The sequence below is a fragment of the Bombina bombina genome, chromosome 3, assembly GCF_027579735.1.
Source record: "Bombina bombina isolate aBomBom1 chromosome 3, aBomBom1.pri, whole genome shotgun sequence".
Classification (NCBI taxonomy): domain Eukaryota; kingdom Metazoa; phylum Chordata; class Amphibia; order Anura; family Bombinatoridae; genus Bombina; species Bombina bombina.
Genome location: NC_069501.1, coordinates 1,294,354,029 through 1,294,377,944, shown reverse-complemented (window position 1 = coordinate 1,294,377,944; position 23,916 = coordinate 1,294,354,029). Strand labels below are relative to the sequence as shown.

The 23,916-nt window shown below is 40.4% G+C and overlaps 1 protein-coding gene and 1 long non-coding RNA gene across 2 annotated transcripts; one reads left to right on the top strand and one right to left on the bottom strand.

Annotated features, from left to right (window-relative positions):
* Positions 1-1,610: 1,610 nt before the first annotated feature.
* LOC128652174 (uncharacterized) lies at positions 1,611-18,830 on the bottom strand. Its single transcript, XR_008401290.1, has 2 exons — positions 18,721-18,830; positions 1,611-2,086 (listed from the first exon to the last, which is right to left on the bottom strand). It is a non-coding gene; the product is annotated as an uncharacterized LOC128652174 (long non-coding RNA).
* A 44-nt stretch (positions 18,831-18,874) lies between these two features.
* LOC128652766 (uncharacterized) lies at positions 18,875-21,004 on the top strand. Its single transcript, XM_053705697.1, has 4 exons — positions 18,875-18,910; positions 19,349-19,747; positions 19,829-20,617; positions 20,729-21,004. Exons 1-4 carry the CDS (start codon positions 18,875-18,877, stop codon positions 21,002-21,004), a joined length of 1,500 nt encoding a protein of 499 aa, XP_053561672.1.
* The last annotated feature ends 2,912 nt before the right edge of the window (positions 21,005-23,916 follow it).

The window sequence follows — 23,916 nt, the reverse complement described above, 5'->3', positions numbered from 1 at the left end:
ACACAGATTATATCACTGGTTTATGTCACCATCAGGATACAGTCTATAGTGTCCCCGTTAGCTATTTAGTGACAAGTGTACTGTGTATAATACTGTGCTAATAAAGGTCACACAAATAAACAGATTATATCACTGATTTATGTCACCATCAGTAGAATTCAGAGTATAGTGTCCCCACTAGCTATTTAGTGACACGTGTACTGTGTATAATACTGTTCTGATAAAGGTCACACAAACTGATTATATCACTGGTTTATGTCACCATCAGGATTCAGCCTATAGTGACCCCATTAGCTATTTAGTGACACATGCACTGTGTATAATACTGTACTGATAAAGGTCACACACACAGATTATATCACTGGTTTATGTCACCATCAGGATACAGTCTATAGTGTCCCCGTTAGCTATTTAGTGACAGGTGTACTGTGTATAATACTGTACTGATAAAGGTCACACAAACTGATTATATCACTGGTTTATGTCACCATCAGGATTAAGCCTATAGTGTCCCCGTTAGCTATTTAGTGACACGTGTACTGTGTATAATACTGTGCTGATAAAGGTCACACAAACAGATTATATCACTGGTTTATGTCACCATCAGGATTCAGCCTATAGTGTCCCCGTTAGCTATTTAGTGACACGTGTACTGTGTATAATACTGTGCTGATAAAGGTCACACACACAGATTATATCACTGGTTTATGTCACCATCAGGATACAGTCTATAGTGTCCCCGTTAGCTATTTAGTGACAAGTGTACTGTGTATAATACTGTGCTAATAAAGGTCACACAAATAAACAGATTATATCACTGATTTATGTCACCATAAGTAGAATTCAGAGTATAGTGTCCCCACTAGCTATTTAGTGACACGTGTACTGTGTATAATACTGTTCTGATAAAGGTCACACAAACTGATTATATCACTGGTTTATGTCACCATCAGGATTCAGCCTATAGTGACCCCATTAGCTATTTAGTGACACATGCACTGTGTATAATACTGTACTGATAAAGGTCACACACACAGATTATATCACTGGTTTATGTCACCATCAGGATACAGTCTATAGTGTCCCCGTTAGCTATTTAGTGACAGGTGTACTGTGTATAATACTGTACTGATAAAGGTCACACAAACTGATTATATCACTGGTTTATGTCACCATCAGGATTAAGCCTATAGTGTCCCCGTTAGCTATTTAGTGACACGTGTACTGTGTATAATACTGTGCTGATAAAGGTCACACAAACAGATTATATCACTGGTTTATGTCACCATCAGGATTCAGCCTATAGTGTCCCCGTTAGCTATTTAGTGACACGTGTACTGTGTATAATACTGTGCTGATAAAGGTCACACACACAGATTATATCACTGGTTTATGTCACCATCAGGATACAGTCTATAGTGTCCCCGTTAGCTATTTAGTGACAAGTGTACTGTGTATAATACTGTGCTAATAAAGGTCACACAAATAAACAGATTATATCACTGATTTATGTCACCATAAGTAGAATTCAGAGTATAGTGTCCCCACTAGCTATTTAGTGACACGTGTACTGTGTATAATACTGTTCTGATAAAGGAAACACAAGTAAATAGATTAAATCATTGGTTTATTTCACAATTAAACAGATTAGTGTGAATATTGGTGAGTAAATTGATTTATGTTAGTCTGAAACAAGTTTTGTAGCACATAAATATTCTGTAATAATCTGATGACTACAATTTGCCATTTGCATAATTTCCTACATATTTGTGCTCCAATCATTTTTATCTGTTAGTGTAATCATTTGCTAATCTCCTACAATATGCTGTATAATGCACAGATATGCACACAGCAATTGTTGTGCTAAATCAGCATAACATTGTGACACCACGTGCCAGTCCCAGATTAGCTGTCATTGAATATGTCACATGTGTAGCCCAGATTGTTTGAATTTTGGAGATAGCTCCTTTGCATCTTGCATGGAATGCCAGGTACAATGCAGTCTGTTGCCCTGTGTCCCTCAACTGTGGTACTTGTGTAGTTACTTGGGGTCGCCTTGTAAAATCTGACCCAGTCTTCAAAAATGCTGCAAAGACAAAAATGTAGGTATGACTTGGTGTCAGGAGAAGAAAAGACACACTCAAACACACACACATATATATATATAGATATATAGATATATAGATATATAGATAGAAGGAGAGACAAAGAGAGAGAGAGAGAGACAAAGAGAGAGAGAGAGAGAGAGAGAGGGAGAGAGAGAGAAAGACAAAGAGAGAAAGAGAGAGAGACAAAGAGAGAGAGACAAAGAGAGAGAGAGAGAGACAAAGAGAGAGATAAAGAGAGAGAGAGAGACAAAGAGAGAGAGAGAGAGAGAGAGAGAGACAAAGAGAGAGAGATAGAGAGACAATGGGGCCTAGTTATCAACGCATCTACTTTTCCGGCCTTCGCCGGTGCAATACGCCCGCCTAAGCTCGCCTCACATCGCCGCCGCGGACCTACCAAAATTCTCCTAAGTTATCAAAAAATCTGTCAAAAAGCCGTGCACCAAGTACGGGGCGATGAGCAGCGGACTGTGAGAGTTATCACTCATCCGATCTCGCTGCTCTTCAGCTTTTTGACAGCTTTCTTGCTAGCCTGTCACTAAGCACCCACACTAACTACACTGTTCTACCCTCTATACCGGCGCCCCCGGAGCCCCCCGCAACTAAATATAGTTATTAACCCCTAAACCATCGCTCCTAGACCCTGCCGCAACTCTTATAAATGTATTAACCCCTAAACCGCCGCTCCCGGACACCGCTGCCACCTACATTATACCCAGTAACCCCTATCCTGCCCCCCCTATACCGTCGCCCTCTATAATAAAGTTATTAACCCTTATCCTGCTGATCCCGCACCTCGTCGCAAATAAATAAATAGTTTAACCCCTAAACCGCCGCTCACTGAACCCGCCGCAACCTATATTAAATTTATTAACCCCTATCCTGCCCCCCACTACACCGCCGCCACTGTAATAAAATTATAAACCCCTAAACCTAAGTCTAACACTAACCCTAACACCCCCCTAACTTAAATATTAATTAAATAAATCTAAATAATATTTCTATTATTAACTAAGTTAATCCTATTTAAAACTAAATACTTACCTTTAAAATAAACCCTAATATAGCTACAATATAAATAATAATTATATTGTATCTATCTTAGGATTTATTTTTATTTTACAGGCATCTTTCAATTTATTTTAACTAGGTACAATAGCTATTAAATAGTTATTAACTATTTAATAGCTTACCTAGCTAAAATAAAGAGAAATGTACATGTAAAATAAAAACTAACCTAAGTTACAATTACACCTAACACTACACTATACTTTAATAAATTATTCCAATTTAAAACTAAATACTTACCTGTAAAATAAACCCTAAGATAGCTACAATGTAAATAATAATTATATTGTAGCTATTTTAGGAATTATATTTATTTTACAGGTAACTTTCAATTTATTTTAACCATGTACAATAACTATTAAATAGTTATTAACTATTTAATAGCTTACCTAGCTAAAATAAAGAGAAATTTACCTGTAAACTAAAAACTAACCTAAGTTACAATTACACCTAACACTACACTATACTTTAATAAATTATTCCTACTTAAAAATAAATACCTACCTGTAAAATAAACCCTAAGATAGCTACAATATAATTAATAATTATATTATAGCTATCTTAGGATTTATATTTATTTTACAGGTAACTTTGTATTTATTTTAGCTAGTTAGAATAGTTATTAAATAGTTATTAACTATTTAATAACTACCTAGCTAAAAGAAATACAAAATTACCTGTAAAATAAATCCTAACTTAAGTTACAATTAAACCTAATACTACACTATCATTAAATTAATTAAATAAACTACCTACAAATAACTACAATTAAATACAATTACATAAACTAACTAAAGTACAAAAAATAAAAAAAGCTAAGTTACAAAAAATAAAAAAAATAATTTACAAACATTTTAAAAATATTACAACAATTTTAAGCTACTTACACCTAATCTAAGCCCCCTAATAAAATAACAAACCCCCCCAAAATAAAAAAAATCCCTACCCTATTCTAAATTAAAAAAGTTCAAAGCTCTTTTACCTTACTAGCCCTTAAAAGGGCCTTTTGTGGGGGCATGCCCCAAAGAATTCAGCTCTTTTGCCTGTAAAAGAAAAATACAACCCCCCCAACATTAAAACCCACCACCCACATACCCCTAATCTAACCCAAACCCCCCTTAAAATAACCTAACACTAATCCCCTGAAGATCATCCTACCTTGAGTCGTCTTCAATCAGCCGAGCAGCGATGGAACTGAAGTGGACATCCAAGGCGGAAGAAGTTATCCTCCAAGCAGCGCTGAAGAAATCTTCCATCCGATAAAGTGATCCTCCAAGCGGCGCTGAAGAAGTCTTCGATCCGGGCGATGTCATCTTCCAAGAGGCGCTGAAGAAGTCTTCTATCCGGGCGATGTCATCTTCCAAGCCGGGTCTTCAATCTTCATCCCGCCGATGCGGAACATCCTTCTTTACCTACGGACTACCAACGAATGAAGGCTCCTTTAAGGGACGTCATCCAAGATGGCGTCCCTTCAATTCCGATTGGCTGATAGGATTATTATTTTATTAGGGGGCTTAGATTAGGTGTAAGTAGCTTAAAATTGTTGTAATATTTTTAAAATGTTTGTAAATTTTTTTTTTTTTTTTTCGTAACTTAGCTTTTTTTATTTTTTGTACTTTAGTTAGTTTATGTAATTGTATTTAATTGTAGTTATTTGTAGGTAATTTATTTAATTAATTTAATGATAGTGTAGTGTTAGGTTTAATTGTAACTTAGGTTAGGATTTATTTTACAGGTAATTTTGTATTTCTTTTAGCTAGGTAGTTATTAAATAGTTAATAACTATTTAATAACTATTCTAACTAGCTAAAATAAATACAAAGTTACCTGTAAAATAAATATAAATCCTAAGATAGCTATAATATAATTATTAATTGTATTGTAGCTATCTTAGGGTTTATTTTACAGGTAAGTATTTAGTTTTAAATAGGAATAATTTATTTAATGATAGTGTAGTGTTAGGTGTAATTGTAACTTAGGTTAGTTTTTATTTTACAGGTAAATTTCTCTTTATTTTAGCTAGGTAGCTATTAAATAGTTAATAACTATTTAATAGCTATTGTACCTGGCTAAAATAAATTGAAAGTTGCCTGTAAAATAAAAATAAATCCTAAGATAGCTACAATATAATTATTATTTATATTGTAGCTATATTAGGGTTTATTTTACAGGTAAGTATTTAGTTTTAAATAGGATTAACTTAGTTAATAATAGAAATATTATTTAGATTTATTTAAATAATATTTAAGTTAGGGGGGTGTTAGGGTTAGTGTTAGACTTAGGTTTAGGGGTTAATAATTTTATTACAGTGGCGGCGGTGTAGTGGGGGGCAGGATAGGGGTTAATACATTTATTATAGGTGGCGACGGTGTAAGGGGGGCAGGATAGGGGTTAATAAATTTATTATAGGTGGCGACGGTGTAGGGGGGGCAGGATAGGGGTTAATAAATTTAATATAGGTTGCAGCGGGTTCAGTGAGCGACGGTTTAGGGGTTAAACTATTTATTTATTTGCGGCGAGGTGCGGGATCAGCAGGATAGGGGTTAATAACTTTATTATAGAGGGCGGCGGTATAGGGGGGGCAGGATAGGGGTTACTAGGTATAATGTAGGTGGCGGTGGGCTCCGGGAGCGGCGGTTTAGGGGTTAAGACATTTATTATACTTGCAGTGGGCTCCGGGAGCGGCGGTTTAGGGGTTAATATGTATAGAGTAGCTTGCGGTGGGCTCCGGGAGCGGCGGTTTAGGGGGTAAACACTTTATTTAGTTGCGGCGGTTTAGAGGGGGCAGATTAGGGGTGTTTAGACTCGGGGTACATGTTAGGGTGTTAGGTGTAGACAGCTCCCATAGGAATCAATGGGATGTCTGTCAGCAGCGAACTTGTACTTTCGCTATGGTCAGACTCCCATTGATTCCTATGGGATCCGCCGCCTCCAGGGTGGCGGTTTGAAAACCAGGTACGCTGGGCCGAGCGTACCTGCTAGTTTTTTGATAACTAGCAAAAGTAGTCAGATTGTGCTGCACTTGTGTGCGGAACATCTGTAGTGACGTAAGAATCGTTCTGTGTCGGACTGAGTCCGGCGGATCGAAGTTTACGTCACAAAATTCTACTTTTGCCGGGATCTAGCCTTTGATAACTAAGGCGAATCAGCCTCGCCACAAATACGCTGCGGAATTCCAGCGTATTTGAGGTTGACGGCTTGATAACTAGGCCCCAAAGAGAGAGAGAGAGAGACAAAGAGAGAGAGAGAGAGAGCGAAAGAGAGAGAGAGAGAGAGAGAGAGAGAGAGAGAAAAAAGAGAGAGAGACCAAGAAAGAGAGAGAGAGAGACAAAGGCATCTATTTATCAAGCCGTCAACCGCAAATACGCTGGAATTCTGCAGCGTATTTGTGGTGAGCCTGATTCCCCTTAGTTATCAAACCCTACAGACCAGCAAAAGTAGAATTTAGTGACGTAACTTATGATCCGCTGGTCTCAGTCCGACACAGATCGATTCTTACGTCACTACAGATGTTCCGAATGCAAATTCGGCACTATCTGTCTACTTTTGCTAGTTATCAAATAACTAGCGGGAACGCTCGCCACTATTCCGGCCCAGCATACCTGGTTTTCAATCCACCACACTGGAGGCGGTGGATACCATAGGAATCAATGGGAGTCTGAAAGCAGCGAAAGCTTATGTTGGCTGCTGCCCGATGTCCCATAGATTTCTATGGTAATGTTTACACCTAACACCCTAACATGTACCCCGAGTCTAAAAACCCCTAATCTGCCACCCCTACACCGCCGCAACCTACATTATACTTATTAACCCCTAATCTGCCACTCCCGGAGCCCACCGCCACTCTAATAAACTTCTTAACCCCTAAACCGCCGCTCACGGACCTCGCCGCAACTAAATAAAGTGTTTAACCCCTAAACCGCCACTCCCGGAGCCCACCGCCACCTACATTATATTTATTAACCCCTAATCTGCCCCCCCTACACTGCCGCCACCTACATTATATTTATTAACCCCTAATCTGCCCCCCCTACACTGCCGCCACCTCCTACATTATATTTATTAACCCCTAAACCTAAGTCTAACTCTAACCCTAACACCCCCTAACTTAAATATAATTTAAATAAATCTAAATAAAAATGACTATCATTAAATAAATTATTCCTATTTAAAACTAAATACTTACCTATAAAATAAACCCTAAACTAGCTACAATATAACTAATAGTTACATTGTATCTAGCTTAGGGTTTATTTTTATTTTACAGGCAAGTTTGTATTTATTCTAACTAGGTAGAATAGTTATGAAATAGTTATTAACTATTTAATAACTACCTAGCTAAAATAAATACAAATTGTCCTGTAAAATAAATCCTAATCTAAGTTACAATTACACCTAATAATACACTACAATTAAATTAATTCACTTAATTAACTACAATTAAATAAATTAAATACAATTAGCTAAATTACAAAAAACAAACACTAAATTACAGAAAATAATAAAATAATTAGAAGATTTTTAAACTTATTACACCTAATCTAATCCCCCTAATAAAATAAAAAAGCCCTACCCTATACTAAATTACAAATAGCCCTTAAAAGGGCATTGCCCCAAAGTAATAATCAGCTCTTTTACCTGTAAAAAAAAGTACAAATCCCCTCCCAACATTAAAACCCACCACCCACACAACCAACCCTACTCTAAAACCCACCCAATACCCCCTTAAAAAAACCTAGCACTAACCCCTTGAAGATCACCTTATCGGGAGACGTCTTCACCCAACCGGGCCGAAGTCCTCAACAAAGCCGGGCGAAGTGGTCCTCCAGATGGGCAGAAGTCTTCATCCAAGCTGGGCAGAAGAGGTCCTCCAGACGCGCAGAAGTCTTCATCCAGACGACATCTTCAATCTTCATCCATCCGAGGCGGGGCGGCTCCATCTTCAAGACATCCGACGTGGAGCATCCTTCTCGGCCGATGACTACCTGACGAATGAAGGTTCCTTTAAATGATGTCATCCAAGATGGTGTCCCTTCAATTCCGATTGGCTGAAAGAATTCTATCAGCCAATCGGAATTAAGGTAGGAAAAATCCTATTGGCTGATGCAATCAGCCAATAGGATTGAAGTTTAATCCTATTGGCTGATCCAATAGAATGCGAGCTCAATCCTATTGGCTGATTGGATCAGCCAATAGAATGTGGGGGGATTTTTTATTTTATTAGGGGGCTTAGATTAGGTGTAATTAGATTAAACTTCTTGACATTTTTTTTATTTTCTGTAATTTAGAGGGTTTTTTTGTACTTTAGTTAATTTTAGTTATTTTTATTTAATTGTATTTAATTAATTTAATTTATTTAATTGTAGTATAGTGTTAGGTGTAATTGTAACTTAGGTTAGGTTTTATTTTACAGGTATATTTATATTTATTTTAGCTAGGTAGCTGTTAAATAGTTAATAACTATTTAATAACTATTGTACCTAGTTAAAATAAATACAAAGTTGTCTGTAAAATAAATATAAACCCTAAAATAGCTACAATGTAACTATTAGTTATACTGTAGCTATATTAGGGTTTATTTTATAGGTAAGTATTTAGTTTTAAATAGGATTCATTTATTTAATTATAGGAATATTTATTTAGATTAATTTAAATAATAATTAAGTTAGGGGGGTGTTAGGGTTAGGGTTAGACTTAGGTTTAGGGGTTAATAGATATAATGTAGGTGGCGGCGGTGTGGGGGGGCAGATTAGGGGTTAATAAATGTAATGTAGGTGGCGGTGGACTCCGGGAGGGACGGTTTAGGGGTTAAACAATTCATTTATTTGCGGCGGGGTCCGGGATCGGCAGAATAGGGTTTAATAACTTTATGTAGGTGGCGGCGGTATTGGAGGTGGCAGATTAGGGGTTAATAGGTATAATGTAGGTGGCAGCGGGGTCCGGGAGCGGCGGTTTAGGGGTTAATAAATTTAATATAGTTGCGACGGGGTCCGGGAGCGGCGGTTTAGGGGTTAAACATTTTATTTAGTTGCGGTGGGGTCCGGCGGTTTAGGAGTTAATACGTATAATGTAGGTGGTGTCGGGGCGGCGGTTTAGGGGTTAAAAAGTATAAAGTAGGTGGTGGCGGTGTAGGGGGGGCAGATTAGGGGTGTTTAGACTCAGGGTACATGTTAGAGTGTTAGGTGCAGACACTTCACATAGGAATCAATGGGATATCGGGCAGCAGGGAACATGAGCTCTCGCTGCTGTCAGACTCCCATTGATTCCAATGGGATCCGCCGCCTCCAGGGCGGCGGATTGAAAACCAGGTACGCTGGGCCAGAATAGTGGCGAGCGTACCTTGCGTTCGGAACATCTGGAGTGACGTAACCATCGATCTGTGTCGGACTGTAGGGCTTGATAACTATGGCGAATCAGCCTCGCCACAAATACGCTGCGGAATTCCTGCGTATTTGCGGTTGATGGCTTGATAAATAGAGGCCAGAGTACTGGAAGAGTTTTGGAATAAGAAACTGAGTATTGGACGGGTTTTGGAATGAGAGAATTAGTATTGGCCAATTTTGGAATGAGAGAATTAGTATTGGACAGTTTTGGAATGAGAGAATTAGTATTGGCCAATTTTGGAATGAGAGAATTAGTATTGGCCAATTTTGGAATGAGAGAATTAGTATTGGCCAATTTTGGAATGAGAGAATTAGTATTGGCCAATTTTGGAATGAGAGAATTAGTATTGGACAATTTTGGAATGAGAGAATTAGTATTGGCCAATTTTGGAATGAGAGAATTAGTATTGGCCAATTTTGGAATGAGAGAATTAGTATTGGACAATTTTGGAATGAGAGAATTAGTATTGGACAATTTTGGAATGAGAGAATTAGTATTGGACAGTTTTGGAATGAGAGAATTAGTATTGGACAATTTTGGAATGAGAGAATTAGTATTGGACAATTTTGGAATGAGAGAATTAGTATTGGACAATTTTGGAATGAGAGAATTAGTATTGGACAATTTTGGAATGAGAGAATTAGTATTGGACAATTTTGGAATGAGAGAATTAGTATTGGCCAATTTTGGAATGAGAGAATTAGTATTGGCCAATTTTGCAATGAGAGAATTAGTATTGGCCAATTTTGGAATGAGAGAATTAGTATTGGCCAATTTTGGAATGAGAGAATTAGTATTGGACAATTTTGGAATGAGAGAATTAGTATTGGACAATTTTGGAATGAGAGAATTAGTATTGGACAGTTTTGGAATGAGAGAATTAGTATTGGACAGTTTTGGAATGAGAGAATTAGTATTGGACAGTTTTGGAATGAGAGAATTAGTATTGGACAATTTTGGAATGAGAGAATTAGTATTGGACAATTTTGGAATGAGAGAATTAGTATTGGACAGTTTTGGAATGAGAGAATTAGTATTGGACAATTTTGGAATGAGAGAATTAGTATTGGACAATTTTGGAATGAGAGAATTAGTATTGGACAATTTTGGAATGAGAGAATTAGTATTGGACAATTTTGGAATGAGAGAATTAGTATTGGACAGTTTTGGAATGAGAGAATTAGTATTGGACAATTTTGGAATGAGAGAATTAGTATTGGACAATTTTGGAATGAGAGAATTAGTATTGGACAATTTTGGAATGAGAGAATTAGTATTGGACAGTTTTGGAATGAGAGAATTAGTATTGGACAGTTTTGGAATGAGAGAATTAGTATTGGACAATTTTGGAATGAGAGAATTAGTATTGGACAGTTTTGGAATGAGAGAATTAGTATTGGACAGTTTTGGAATGAGAGCATAGGTGCTAGATACATTTTGGAGTTGAGAACCTGAGTTTTCGGTGCATCTGTGTAATGAGACCATGAGTACTGTGTATATTTTTTGAATCACAGCTTGAGTGCAAGATGTTTTTTTTTTCTCTCTCTCTTTTTTTTCTCACTCTTTTTGTCTCTCTCTCTCTCTCTCTCTCTATTTCTCTCTCTCTCTTTTCCTCTCTCTCTTTTCTCTCTCTCTCTTTGTCTCTCTCTCTCTTTTCTCTCTCTCTCTTTGTCTCTCTCTCTCTCTATCTTTGTTTCTCTCTCTTTCTCTCTCTCTATGGCATCTACTTATCAAGCCGTCAACTTACCTGCATTCACCGCCCCAATACACTCACCTAAGATCGCCTAACATCGCTGCCGCGGACCTGAATATGTTCTCCAAAATTACCAAAAAAGCTGTCAAAAAGCCGCTTACCAAGTACAGAGTGATGAGCAGCGGACTGTTGTTAACGATCTCGCTGCTCTTTGGCTTTTCACAGCTTTATTGGTAAACTGTCACTAAACACCCACACTATACTACACTGTATTACCCCCTTAACCGCTGCTCCCAGAGCCCACCACAACTAAATAAAGTGTTTAACCCCTAAACCGCTGCTCCTGGAACCCACAGCAATTAAATAAAGTGCTTAACCCCTAAACCGCCGCTCACGGACCCCCCGCAACTAAATAAAGTGTTTACCCCCTAAACCGTCGCTCCCGGAGCACACCGCCACCTACATTATATTTATTAACCCCTAATCTGCCCCCCCTACACCGCCACCACCTACATTATATTTATTAACCCCTAATCTGCCCCCCCCTATACCGCCACCACCTACATTATATTTATTAACCCCTAATCTGCCCCCCCTACACTGCCGCCACCTACATTATATTTATTAACCCCTACTCTGCCCCCCCCTACACTGCCACCACTATACTATAGTTATTAACCCCTAAACCTAAGTCTAACCCTAACCCTAACACCCCCCTAACTTAAATATAATTTAAATAAATCTAAATAAAAATTCCTATCATTAAATAAATTATTCCTATTTAAAACTAAATACTTACCTATAAAATAAACCCTAAGCTAGCTACAATATAACTATGTTATATTGTAGCTATCTTAGGGTTTATTTTATAGGTAAGTATTTAGTTTTAAATAGGATTAATTTATTTAATTATAGGAATATTTATTTAGCTTAATTTAAATAATATTTAAATTAGGGGGGTGTTAGGGTTAGGGTTAGACTTAGGTTTAGGGGTTAATAGATATAATATAGGTGGCAGCGGTGTAGGGGGGCAGATTAGTGGTTAATAAATGTAATGTAGGTGGCGGTGGGCTCCGGGAGTGGCAGTTTAGGGGTTAAACATTTTATTTATTTGCGGCGGGGTCCGGGATCAGCAGGAAAGGGATTAATAACTTTATGTAGGTGGCGGCAGATTAGGGGTTAATAGGTATAATGTAGGTGGCGGCGGGGTCTGGGAGCGGCGGTTTAGGGGTTAATATATTTATTATAGTTGCGGCGGGGTCCGGGAGTGGGGGTTTAGGGTTAATAAGTTTATTTAGTTGCGGGGGTCTCCGGGAGCGGCGGTATAGGCGGTAAAACAGTATAGTATAGTGTGGGTGCTTAGTGACAGGCTAGCAAGAAAGCTGCGAATAAGCCGATGAGCAGCGAGATTGATGACTGCTAGTTAACAACAGTCCGCTGCTCATCGCACCGTACTTGGTGCGCGGCTTTTTGACAGCTTTCTTGATAAATTTGCCGAACGTATTCAGGTCCATGCCGGCGATGTTAGGCGAGCGTATTGGGGCCGGCGAATGCTAGAAAGTAGACAGCTTGATAAATAGAGGCCTCTGTCTCTGATTCCGCAAACACACCCAATACGCTGGGTCTCATTCCAAAACACGTCTTATACTCATGGCTCAGATTCCGTAAACACATCCAGTACTCAAGTTCTGTTTCTAAAAACCCATCTTGTTCTCAGGTTCTGATTGCAGAGCTCTACTATAGCATTTGATATAGGCAGTGCCTAGGAATTTCATTTTACAGCATTCTACAATGTTGGGTGAGCGGTTTACTGGTGAATGTAGTTTCACTGGCCTAGAGTGGAAGAAGGACTGAATTCTGCACTAAAGGCAGCAGATGCAGACTGGAACTTTTAATTGTGTCTTTCATAGTTTGCCAGTCCTGCAATGAAAGCGTGTGCATATATTTATATATAACTAACCCATCCAGTACTCGCGCTCTTATTCCTATTATAGGGCTCTCCATTGAGGTGGTAAACTTTGGAAACTGGTGGTAACATAAAAAATCTCCATAGACTTTAATGGAGATAAATGTTTTTATCACCAGTTTCCAAACTTTACCACCTCAATGGAAATGAGCCCTTGGAACTTGCCATCTTATTCCCAATCTTGGCATAGTTTCCAGTTTCCATTGAGATGGTAAAGTTTAGAAACTGTTGGTAACATAAAAATTCTCCATAGAATTTAATGGAGATTTTGATCACCACAAGTTTCCACACTTTAGCACCTCAATGAAAACTAACCACTACTTGGTGCTTGCACCCTTATTCCCAACCAAGGCCTAGTTTCCATTGAGGTGGTAAAGTGTGGAAACTTGTGGTAAAAAAAATTCTCCCTAGACATTATTTGAGAAAAATGTTTTTACCATCAGGTTTCACACTTTACCACCTCAATGGAAACTAGCCCCAACTCGCAACTCGTGCTCTTATTCCCAAGCTAGGGCTTGTTTCTATTAATGTGGTAAGGTGACAAAACTGGTAATAAAAACATTTATCTCCATTAAAGTCTATGGAGATTTTTATGTTTCAACCAGTTTTCACACTTTACCACCTTAAGCCCGTACTCAGTACTCGCACTCCTATTCCCAACCAACTCCTCACTCATGCTCTTATTGCCAATCTACTCTGTACTCACGCACTTATTACCAATTTAGGCATAGTTTTTATTGAGGTGGTAAAGTTTCGAAACTGATGGTAACGATAAAATTCCCCATAAACTTTAATGGAGATAAATGTTTTTGCTACCAGTTTCCAAACATTACCATCTTAACGGAAACTAGGCCTTACTTGCTACCCTCTGTCACACCACGCCGCTCTAGCCGTTGCTAGGGGCACGGCGTCTCCTTCCTGCTCGTTGCCAGGGGCAGTGTCGGCTCAGGCGTCTCCTTCCTGCTCGTTGCCAGGGTCAGTGTCGGCTCAGGATGCGTGCGGTGCTGATGTCATCGCTGCACGCTCCTGATGCCGGTGGGAGCTCACTGGCGCGAATCCTGCGCCTATTTAAATCCTGCACTAACGATCTGTCACTGCCCAAGTATAGGTGTTACTCTGTGTGCTCCTGGGTTTGACAGATTGTTCTATGTACCTAAATACCATTGTTGCTGAACCTGCCTGTTTACTGACTACTCTACCTGCCTTAAAGGAAAAGTAAACTATGAGAAATATTAAGGCAGCAATCACAAATATTCATAAAATCATTAGGACTTACATTCATCTTTTTTTTTTACTGCTCTCTTTATCGTACTTTTCTTTTACCTTTTAAAATGAGCGCTTCTATCGCGATAACTCTGCCTTTGTTTATTTTTTTGTTTGTTTTCTAATGACGTTTTGTATAGAGACCATTTCAATTGGTCCCCCACTGGCGTCTCAACATACCAATGTATGTATGCATGCGCGACTTTCTTGTTATTGCGGCCGTATCATATGCACGTTCGTGTATAACGCATGCGCATTTCCGTTTTTTAAGGCATCTGTTCCAGCAACGCTATTTCGCGATCGTAGCGACTATTTCATTCAATTGAAAAATTATTTAGTAAGTATATGCAATGTTATTTGGCTCGTTTCCAATACTACATAATTCTATTTTACTTTATTTTATATTTAGTATAATAGAAATGATATATTAATGCCTACAATTTAACGCTCTCTAGAATGTTACAGTGAGAGACAGAAAGAGAGAGAGTTAAAAAGAGATTGAGAGAAAGAGAGAGAGAGAGAAAGATAGAAAATAAAGAGAGAAAAATAGAGTGAAAGAGAGAGCGAGAGAGAGAAAAAGAGAGAGAGAGTGAGAGAGAGAGTTAAAAAGAGATTGAGAGAAAGAGAGAGAGAGAGAAAGATAGAAAATAAAGAGAGAAAAATAGAGTGAAAGAGAGAGCGAGAGAGAGAAAAAGAGAGAGAGAGTGAGAGAGAGAGTTAGAGAGTGAAAGGAGAGAGAAAGAGAAAAATAGAGTGAAAGAGAGAGCGAGAGAGAGAAAAAGAGAGAGAGAGTGAGAGCGAGAGAGAGAAAGAGAAAAAGAGAGTGAAAGAGAGAGCGAGAGAGAGAAAGAGAAAAAGAGAGTGAAAGAGAGAGCGAGAGAGAGAAAGAGAAAAAGAGAGTGAAAGAGAGAGCGAGAGAGAGAAAGAGAAAAAGAGAGTGAAAGAGAGAGCGAGAGAGAGAAAGAGAGAGAGAGAGAGAGAGAGAGAGAAAGAGAGAGAAAGAGAGAGAGAGAGAGAGAGAGAGTGAAAGGAGAGAGAAAGTGAAAATAGAGTGATAGAGAGCACATTTTTGTAAATAAATAATTATGTTTTTATAGAAATATATTAACTTATGTGTAATACTAGTAAAGTATAACAAATTATATTGTAATCATCACTTTACATATGTAAAAAATAAATGATATATTATTGATGTTTATAGCATATATCTAGTAATATATATACTTATATGAAATATGCTTTCATACGGCTAGATTTAGAGTTTTGTCGGTAAAGACCCGCGTAGCTAACGCAGCTTTTTTTCCTACCGCTGCTTCCAAACAACGCTGGTATTTAGAGTTGTCTGAAGGGCTGCGTTAGGCTCCAAAAAGGGTGCGTTGAGCCGAATTTACCGCCACTTCAACCCTCAATACCAGCGTTGCTTACGGTAGCGGAAAGCTGGCTACACATGCTTGTGCACGATTCCCCCATAGGAAACAATGGGGCTGAGTTGGCTGAAAAAAAAACCTAACACCTGCAAAAAAGCAGCGTTAAGCTCCCAACGCAGCCCCATTGTTTCCTATGGGGAAAATACTTTTTATGTCTACACCCTAACATGAACCCCGAATCTAAACACCCCTAATCTTACACTTATTAACCCCTAATCTGCTGCCCCCGCTATCTGACACCAGCATTATATTATTAACCCCTAATCTGCCGCTCCGGACACCGCCGCAACCTACATTATCCCTATGTACCCCTAATCTGCTGCCCCTAACATTGCCAACCCCTATATTATATGTATTAACCCCTAATCTGCCCCCCTAAAGTCGCCACTACTGTACCTACACTTATTAACCCCTAATCTGCCGACCGGACCTCGCCGCCGCTATAATAAATGTATTAAGTTAACCCCTAAACCGCCGCACTCCCGCCTCACAAACACTATAATAAATAGTATTAACCCCTAATCTGCCCTACCTAACTTCAAGTATTAACCCCTAATCTGCCGACCGGACCTCGCCGCTACTCTAATAAATGTATTAACCCCTAAAGCTAAGTCTAACCTTAACACTAACATAATATAATTTTAATCTAACAAAATAAATGAACTCTTATTAACTAAATTATTCCTATTTAAAGCTAAATACTTACCTGTAAAGTAAACCCTAATATAGCTACAATATAACAAATAATTATATTGTAGCTATTTTAGGATTTATATTTATTTTACAGGCAACTTTGTATTTATTTTAACCAGGTACAATAGCTATTAAATAGTTATTTACTATTTAATAGCTACCTAGTTAAAATAATTACAAAATTACCTGTAAAATAAATCCTAACCTAAGTTACAATTAAACCTAACACTACACTATCAATAAATTAATTAAATAAACTACCTACAATTATCTACAATTAAATAAACTAAACTAAATTACAAAAACAAACAAACACTAAATTACAAAAAATAAAAAAAGATTACAAGAATATTAGGCTAATTACACCTACTCTAAGCCCCCTAATAAAATAAAAAAGCCCCCCAAAATAATAAAGGTCCCTACCCTATTCTAAATTAAAAAGTAATCAGCTCTTTTGGGGGCATGCCCCAAAGTAATCAGCTCTTTTGCCTGTAAAAAAAAAATACAACCCCCCCAACATTAAAACCCACCACCCACATACCCCTATTCTAACCCACCCAAACCCCCCTTAAATAAACCTAACACTATCCCCCTGAAGATCTCCCTACCTTGAGTCGTCTTCACCCAGCCGGGCCGAAGTCTTCATCCGATGGGGCAGAAGAGGACATCCAGACTGGCAGAAGTCTTCATCCTATCCGGGCAGAAGAGGACATCCGGACCGGCAGACATCTTCATCCAAGCAGCATCTTCTATCTTCATCCATCCGGAGCGGAGCCATCTTCTTCCAGCCAACGCGGATCCATCCTCTTCAACCGACGCCTACTCGCTGAATGAAGGTTCCTTTAAATAACATCATCCAAGATGGCGTCCCTCGAATTCCGATTGGCTGATAGGATTCTATCAGCCAATCGGAATTAAGGTAGGAAAAATCTGATTGGCTGATTGAATCAGCCAATCAGATTCCAGTTCAATCCGATTGGCTGATCCAATCAGCCAATCAGATTGAGCTCACATTCTATTGGCTGTTCCGATACGGGGAATAAGTTATGCGCATGCGAGATATGGCGACACGAATGAGAATGCGCATGAAAGTACATGTAAGAGCGGGTGGGACCGATCTCACGTGTAATGTACAGAGATACGGAAATGGTCGGGTGGGAGGAGTAACTACGGAATCGGGTAGGTGATTTATGATATAAATAACTTTTAAATAAGCATGTTTTTTAAAAAAACTTATCGACTATTAATATCTCATATAAGGCAATCCTTCACATTAATGCAGAGGCTGAAAATTTCCTTTTCCTTTAACCCTTAAACTGCTGGACTGATCTTTGTTGCTGAACCTGCCTGTTTGCTGACTACTCTACCTGCCTTAACCCTTAAACTGCTGGACTGATCACTGTTGCTGAACCTGCCTGTCTACTGATTACTCTACCTGTCTTAACCCTTGATCTGCTGGATTATTTACTGCTGCCAATCCCTGCCTGCCTGACCATTCTAATGCTGTATCCCTGGACTGTTCTGCTGTTGCTGCTGGGAACTGTCCTAACTGTGGTGAGTGCCATCTTTCTCATCTCATTGACTTTCTCTCCTCTGGGATATTCCCTATCATTCTGGCTCGACGCCGGGATAACAAGGCTACTGGCCGAGTTCGGTCTGATAGAGGAGTATCCCACGAGCATTACACTCTCACTCTTATTCCCAACCTAGGGCTCATATACATCCCACTGTCTACACACACAATGCTCTATACCCCAAATATATAAATCCCACTGTCTACACACACACTGCCCTATATCCCAAATATATATGTGACAGAACCTTCCGTCACTGGGGCCTCTGGAGGGGGCTGTGGGCTAGCCTCCTGCTCACTGATTATGGCCCATGGAAGAGACCAGGGATTTTGCCCTATTTGCCCGGTCAGGACACGGATGGGAGCTGGGGAGATGCAGCCCCCCAGTACGCAGAACAGTGGTGTGTCTGAGGGAACATTGTGCTGGACAGACCAGGCAGATTCGCCATTCACAAATGGGGTTATGGAACTATTTCTGAGATACTTTTGCCATCACGGCCCGGCCACCACTATCTTTATATTATTGACTTATAAAGACAAATTCTTACCAATCTATAAAGACGTGGTGCAGGAAGAACCAGGGGTCATTGCAGGAAATAGGCACATTCTCCATTGTCCCGCCGAAGTACACGTGAGGGTAGTTGTGCACACCTTCAAAATACATTAACAAAAAAAGTGTTCATTGTTCAACCAAAATAGAGCATGAAAAGCAATAGTAATTGGTTAGTGAAGACAACAGTATATGAAATTATATCAACATATTGTGAAAATTACTGCTAAACATGGAAAGAGGGAAATATAGGGAAATAAATATATAAGTGAGTTGCATGCATCTCTTGGCTTTGGAACATTTTTAGCCCCCCTGAAGGGTCAATCCCTAACAACCTTCTCTGGGGTACTAACACAATTTCTGAAATCCATGAGAGACAAAAAATCACCTTTATGTAGGATTCTCTAACAAGGCAGATTAATGGAGAGATTTCTGCAACATTTGGGAATAACTTATATACTGGAGCTAATTGATTGCCCCTATATTTCTCTAGGGGCTTGAACTATAAGGGGGTGCAATAGATGATTCCTAAGTACTTCAACTCCATGTGAGACTGAGTCCCTCAGTCTGTTGATGGAGTCCCTTGTGTCTCACAGTATGTTAATGAAGACACTTGTGTCCCTCAGCCTGTTGATGGAATCCCTTGCATCCCTCAGTCTGTTGATGGAATCCCTTGTGTCTCACAGCCTGTTGATGGAATCCCTTGCATCCCTCAGCCTGTTGATGTAATCCCTTTTGTTTCACAGCCTGTTGATGGAATCCCTTGTGTCTCACAGTCTGTTAATGGAATCCCTTGTGTCTCACAGCCTGTTGATGGAATCCCTTGTGTCCCTCAGTCTGTTGATGGAATCCCTTGTGTCTCACAGTCTGTTGATGGAATCCCTTGTGTCTCACAGTCTGTTAATGGAATCCCTTGTGTCCCTCAGCCTGTTGATGGAATCCCTTGTGTTTCACAGCCTGTTGATGGAATCCCTTGTGTCTCACAGTCTGTTAATGGAATCCCTTGTGTCCCTCAGTCTGTTGATGTAATCCCTTGTGTCTCACAGTCTGTTAATGGAATCCCTTGTGTCCCTCAGCCTGTTGATTGAATCCCTTGTGTCTCACAGCCTGTTGATGGAATCCCTTGTATCTCACAGTCTGTTGATGGAATCCCTTGCGTCCCTCAGCCTGTTGATGAAATCCCTTGTGTCCCTCAGCCTGTTGATGGAATCCCTTGTGTCTCACAGCCTGTTGATGGAATCCCTTGTGTCTCACAGCCTGTTGATGGAATCCCTTGTGTCCCTCAGCCTGTTGATGAAATCCCTTGTGTCCCTCAGCCTGTTGATGAAATCCCTTGTGTCCCTCAGCCTGTTGATGGAATCCCTTGTGTCTCACAGCCTGTTGATGGAATCCCTTGTGTCCCTCAGCCTGTTGATGGAATCCCTTGTGTCCCTCAGTCTGTTGATGGAATCCCTTGTGTTTCACAGCCTGTTGATGGAATCCCTTGTGTCTCACAGTCTGTTAATGGAATCCCTTGTGTCCCTCAGTCTGTTAATGGAATCCCTTGTGTCCCTCAGCCTGTTGATGGAGTCCCTTGTGTCCCTCAGTCTGTACATAGAATCCCTTGTGTTTCACAGCCTGTTGATGGAATCCCTTGTGTCTCACAGTCTGTTGATGGAATCCCTTGTGTCCCTCAGTCTGTACATGGAATCCCTTGTGTTTCACAGCCTGTTGATGGAATCCCTTGTGTCTCACAGCCTGTTGATGGAATCCCTTGTGTCCCTCAGCCTGTTGATGAAATCCCTTGTGTCTCACAGTCTGTTGATGGAATCCCTTGTGTCCCTCAGCCTGTTGATGTAATCCCTTGTGTCTCACAGTCTGTTGATGGAATCCCTTGTGTCCATCAGCCTGTTGATGTAATCCCTTGTGTCTCACAGTCTGTTGATGGAATCCCTTGTGTCTCACAGACTGTTGATGGAATCCGTTGTGTCTCATAGTCTGTTGATGTAATCCCTTGTGTCTCACAGTCTGTTGATGGAATCCCTTGTGTCCCTCAGTCTGTTGATGGAATCCCTTGTGTCCGTCAGCCTGTTGATGGAGTCCCTTGTGTCTCACAGTCTGTTGATGGAGTCCCTTGTGTCTGTCAGCCTGTTGATGGAGACCCTTGTGTCTCACAGTCTGTTGATGGAGTCCCTTGTGCCCCTCAGCCTGTTGATGGAGACCCTTGTGTCTCACAGTCTGTTGATGGAGTCCCTTGTGTCCCTAAGCCTGTTGATGGAATCCCTTGTGTTTCAGTCTGTTGATGGAATCCCTTGTGCCTCACAGTCTGTTGATGGAGTCCCTTGTGTCCCTCAGCCTGTTGATGGAGACCCTTGTGTCTCACAGTCTGTTGATGGAATCCCTTGTGTTTCAGTCTGTTGATGAAGTCCCTTGTGTCTCACAGTCTGTTGATGGAATCACTTGTGTCTCACAGTCTGTTGATGGAGTCCCTTGTGTCTCACAGTCTGTTGATGGAACCCCTTGTGTCTCACAGTCTGTTGATGGAAATCCCTTGTGTCCCTCAGCCTGTTGATGGAGTCCCTTGTGTCCCTCAGCCTGTTGATGGAATCCCTTGTGTTTCAGTCTGTTGATGGAATCCCTTGTGTCTCACAGTCTGTTGATGGAGTCCCTTGTGTCCCTCAGCCTGTTGATGGAGTCCCTTGTGTCCCTCAGCCTGTTGATGGAATCCCTTGTGTTTCAGTCTGTTGATGGAATCCCTTGTGTCTCACAGTCTGTTGATGGAATCCCTTGTGTCTCACAGCCTGTTGATGGAGTCCCTTGTGTCTCACAGTCTGTTGATGGAATCCCTTGTGTCCCTCAGCCTGTTGATGGAATCCCTTGTGTCTCACAGTCTGTTGATGGAGTTCGTTGTGTCTCACAATCTGTTGATGGAATCCCTTGTGTCCCTCAGCCTGTTGATGGAGACCCTTGTGTCCCTCAGCCTGTTGATGGAGACCCTTGTGTCCCTCAGTCTGTTGATGGAATCCCTTGTGTCCCTCAGCCTGTTGATGGAGTCCCTTGTGTCTCACAGTCTGTTGATGGAATCCCTTGTGTTTCAGTCTGTTGATGGAATCCCTTGTGTCTCACAGTCTGTTGATGGAGACCCTTGTGTCCCTCAGCCTGTTGATGGAGTCCCTTGAATCCTTTAGTCAGTTAATGGAGTTATAATGTAAAGTGTGAGAGTGAAGAATAGTTTGTACCCCTTATATCTGTACACATGGGAGTTATAGTCTAAAGTGTGAGAGTGAAGGACGGTCTGTACCCCTCATATCGGTACACATGGGAGTTATAGTGTAACGTGTGAGAGTGAAGGACGGTCTGTACCCCTCATATCTGTACACATGGGAGTTATAGTGTAACATGTGAGAGTGAAAGATGGTCTGTACCCCTCATATCTGTACACATGGGAGTTATAGTGTAATGTGTGATAGTGAAGGACGGTCTGTACCCCTCATATCTGTACATATGGTAGTTATAGTGTAACGTGTGAGAGTGAAGGACGGTCTGTACCCCTCATATCTGTACATATGGGAGTTATAGTGTAACGTGTGAGAGTGAAGGACGGTCTGTACCCCTCATATCTGTACATATGGGAGTTATAGTATAACGTGTGAGAGTGAAGGACGGTCTGTACCCCTCATATCTGTACATATGGGAGTTATAGTGTAATGTGTGAGAGTGAAGGACGGTCTGTACCCCTCATATCTGTACACATGGGAGTTATAGTGTAAAGTGTGAGAATGAAGGATGGTCTGTACCCCTCGTATCTGTACATATGGGAGTTATAGTGTAACGTGTGAGAGTGAAGGACGGTCTGTACCCCTCATATCTGTACACATATGGGAGTTATAGTGTAAAGTGTGAGTGAAGGAGGGTCTGTACCCCTCATATCTGTACATATGGGAGTTATAGTGTAATGTGTGAGAGTGAAGGATGGTCTGTACCCCTCATATCTGTACACATGGGAGTTATAGTGTAAAGCGTGAGAGTGAAGGACGGTCTGTACCCCTCATATCTGTACATATGGGAGTTATAGTGTAAAGTGTGAGAGTGAAGGACGGTCTGTACCCCTCATATCTGTACACATGGGAGTTATAGTGTAACGTGTGAGAGTGAAGGATGGTCTGTACCCCTCATATCTGTACATATGGGAGTTATAGTGTAACATGTGAGAGTGAAGGACGGTCTGTATCCCTCATATCTGTACATATGGGAGTTATAGTGTAACATGTGAGAGTGAAGGACGGTCTGTACCCCTCATATCTGTGCATATGGGAGTTATAGTATAACTTGTGAGAGTGAAGGACGGTCTGTACCCGTCATATCTGTACATATGGGAGTTATAATGTAAAGTGTGAGGGTGAAGGACGGTTTGTACCCCTCATATCTATACACATGGGAGTTATAGTGTAACGTGTGAGAGTGAAGGACGGTCTGTACCCCTCATATCTGTACATATGGGAGTTATAGTGTAAAGTGTGAGAGTGAAGGACGGTCTGTACCCCTCATATCTGTACATATAGGAGTTATAGTATAATGTGTGAGAGTGAAGGACGGTCTGTACCCCTCATATCTGTACACATGGGAGTTATAGTGTAATGTGTGAGAGTGAAGGACGGTCTGTACCCCTCATATCTGTACACATGGGAGTTATAGTGTAAAGTGTGAGAGTGAAGGACGGTCTGTACCCCTCATATCTGTACACATGGGAGTTATAGTGTAATGTGTGAGAGTGAAGGACGGTCTGTACCCCTCATATCTGTAAACATGGGAGTTATAGTGTAAAGCATGAGAGTGAAGGACGGTCTGTACTCCTCATATCTGTACATATGGGAGTTATAGTGTAAAGTGTGAGAGTGAAGGACAGTCTGTACTCCTCATATCTGTACATATTGGAGTTATAGTGTAACATGTGAGAGTGAAGGACGGTCTGTACCCCTCATATCTGTACATATGGGAGTTATAGTGTAACGTATGAGAGTGAAGGACGGTCTGTACCCCTCATATCTGTACATATGGGAGTTATAGTGTAACGTGTGAGAGTGAAGGACGGTCTGTACCCCTCATATCTGTACATATGGGAGTTATAGTGTAACGTGTGAGAGTGAAGGACGGTCTGTACCCCTCATATCTGTACACATGGGAGTTATAGTGTAACGTGTAAGAGTGAAGGACA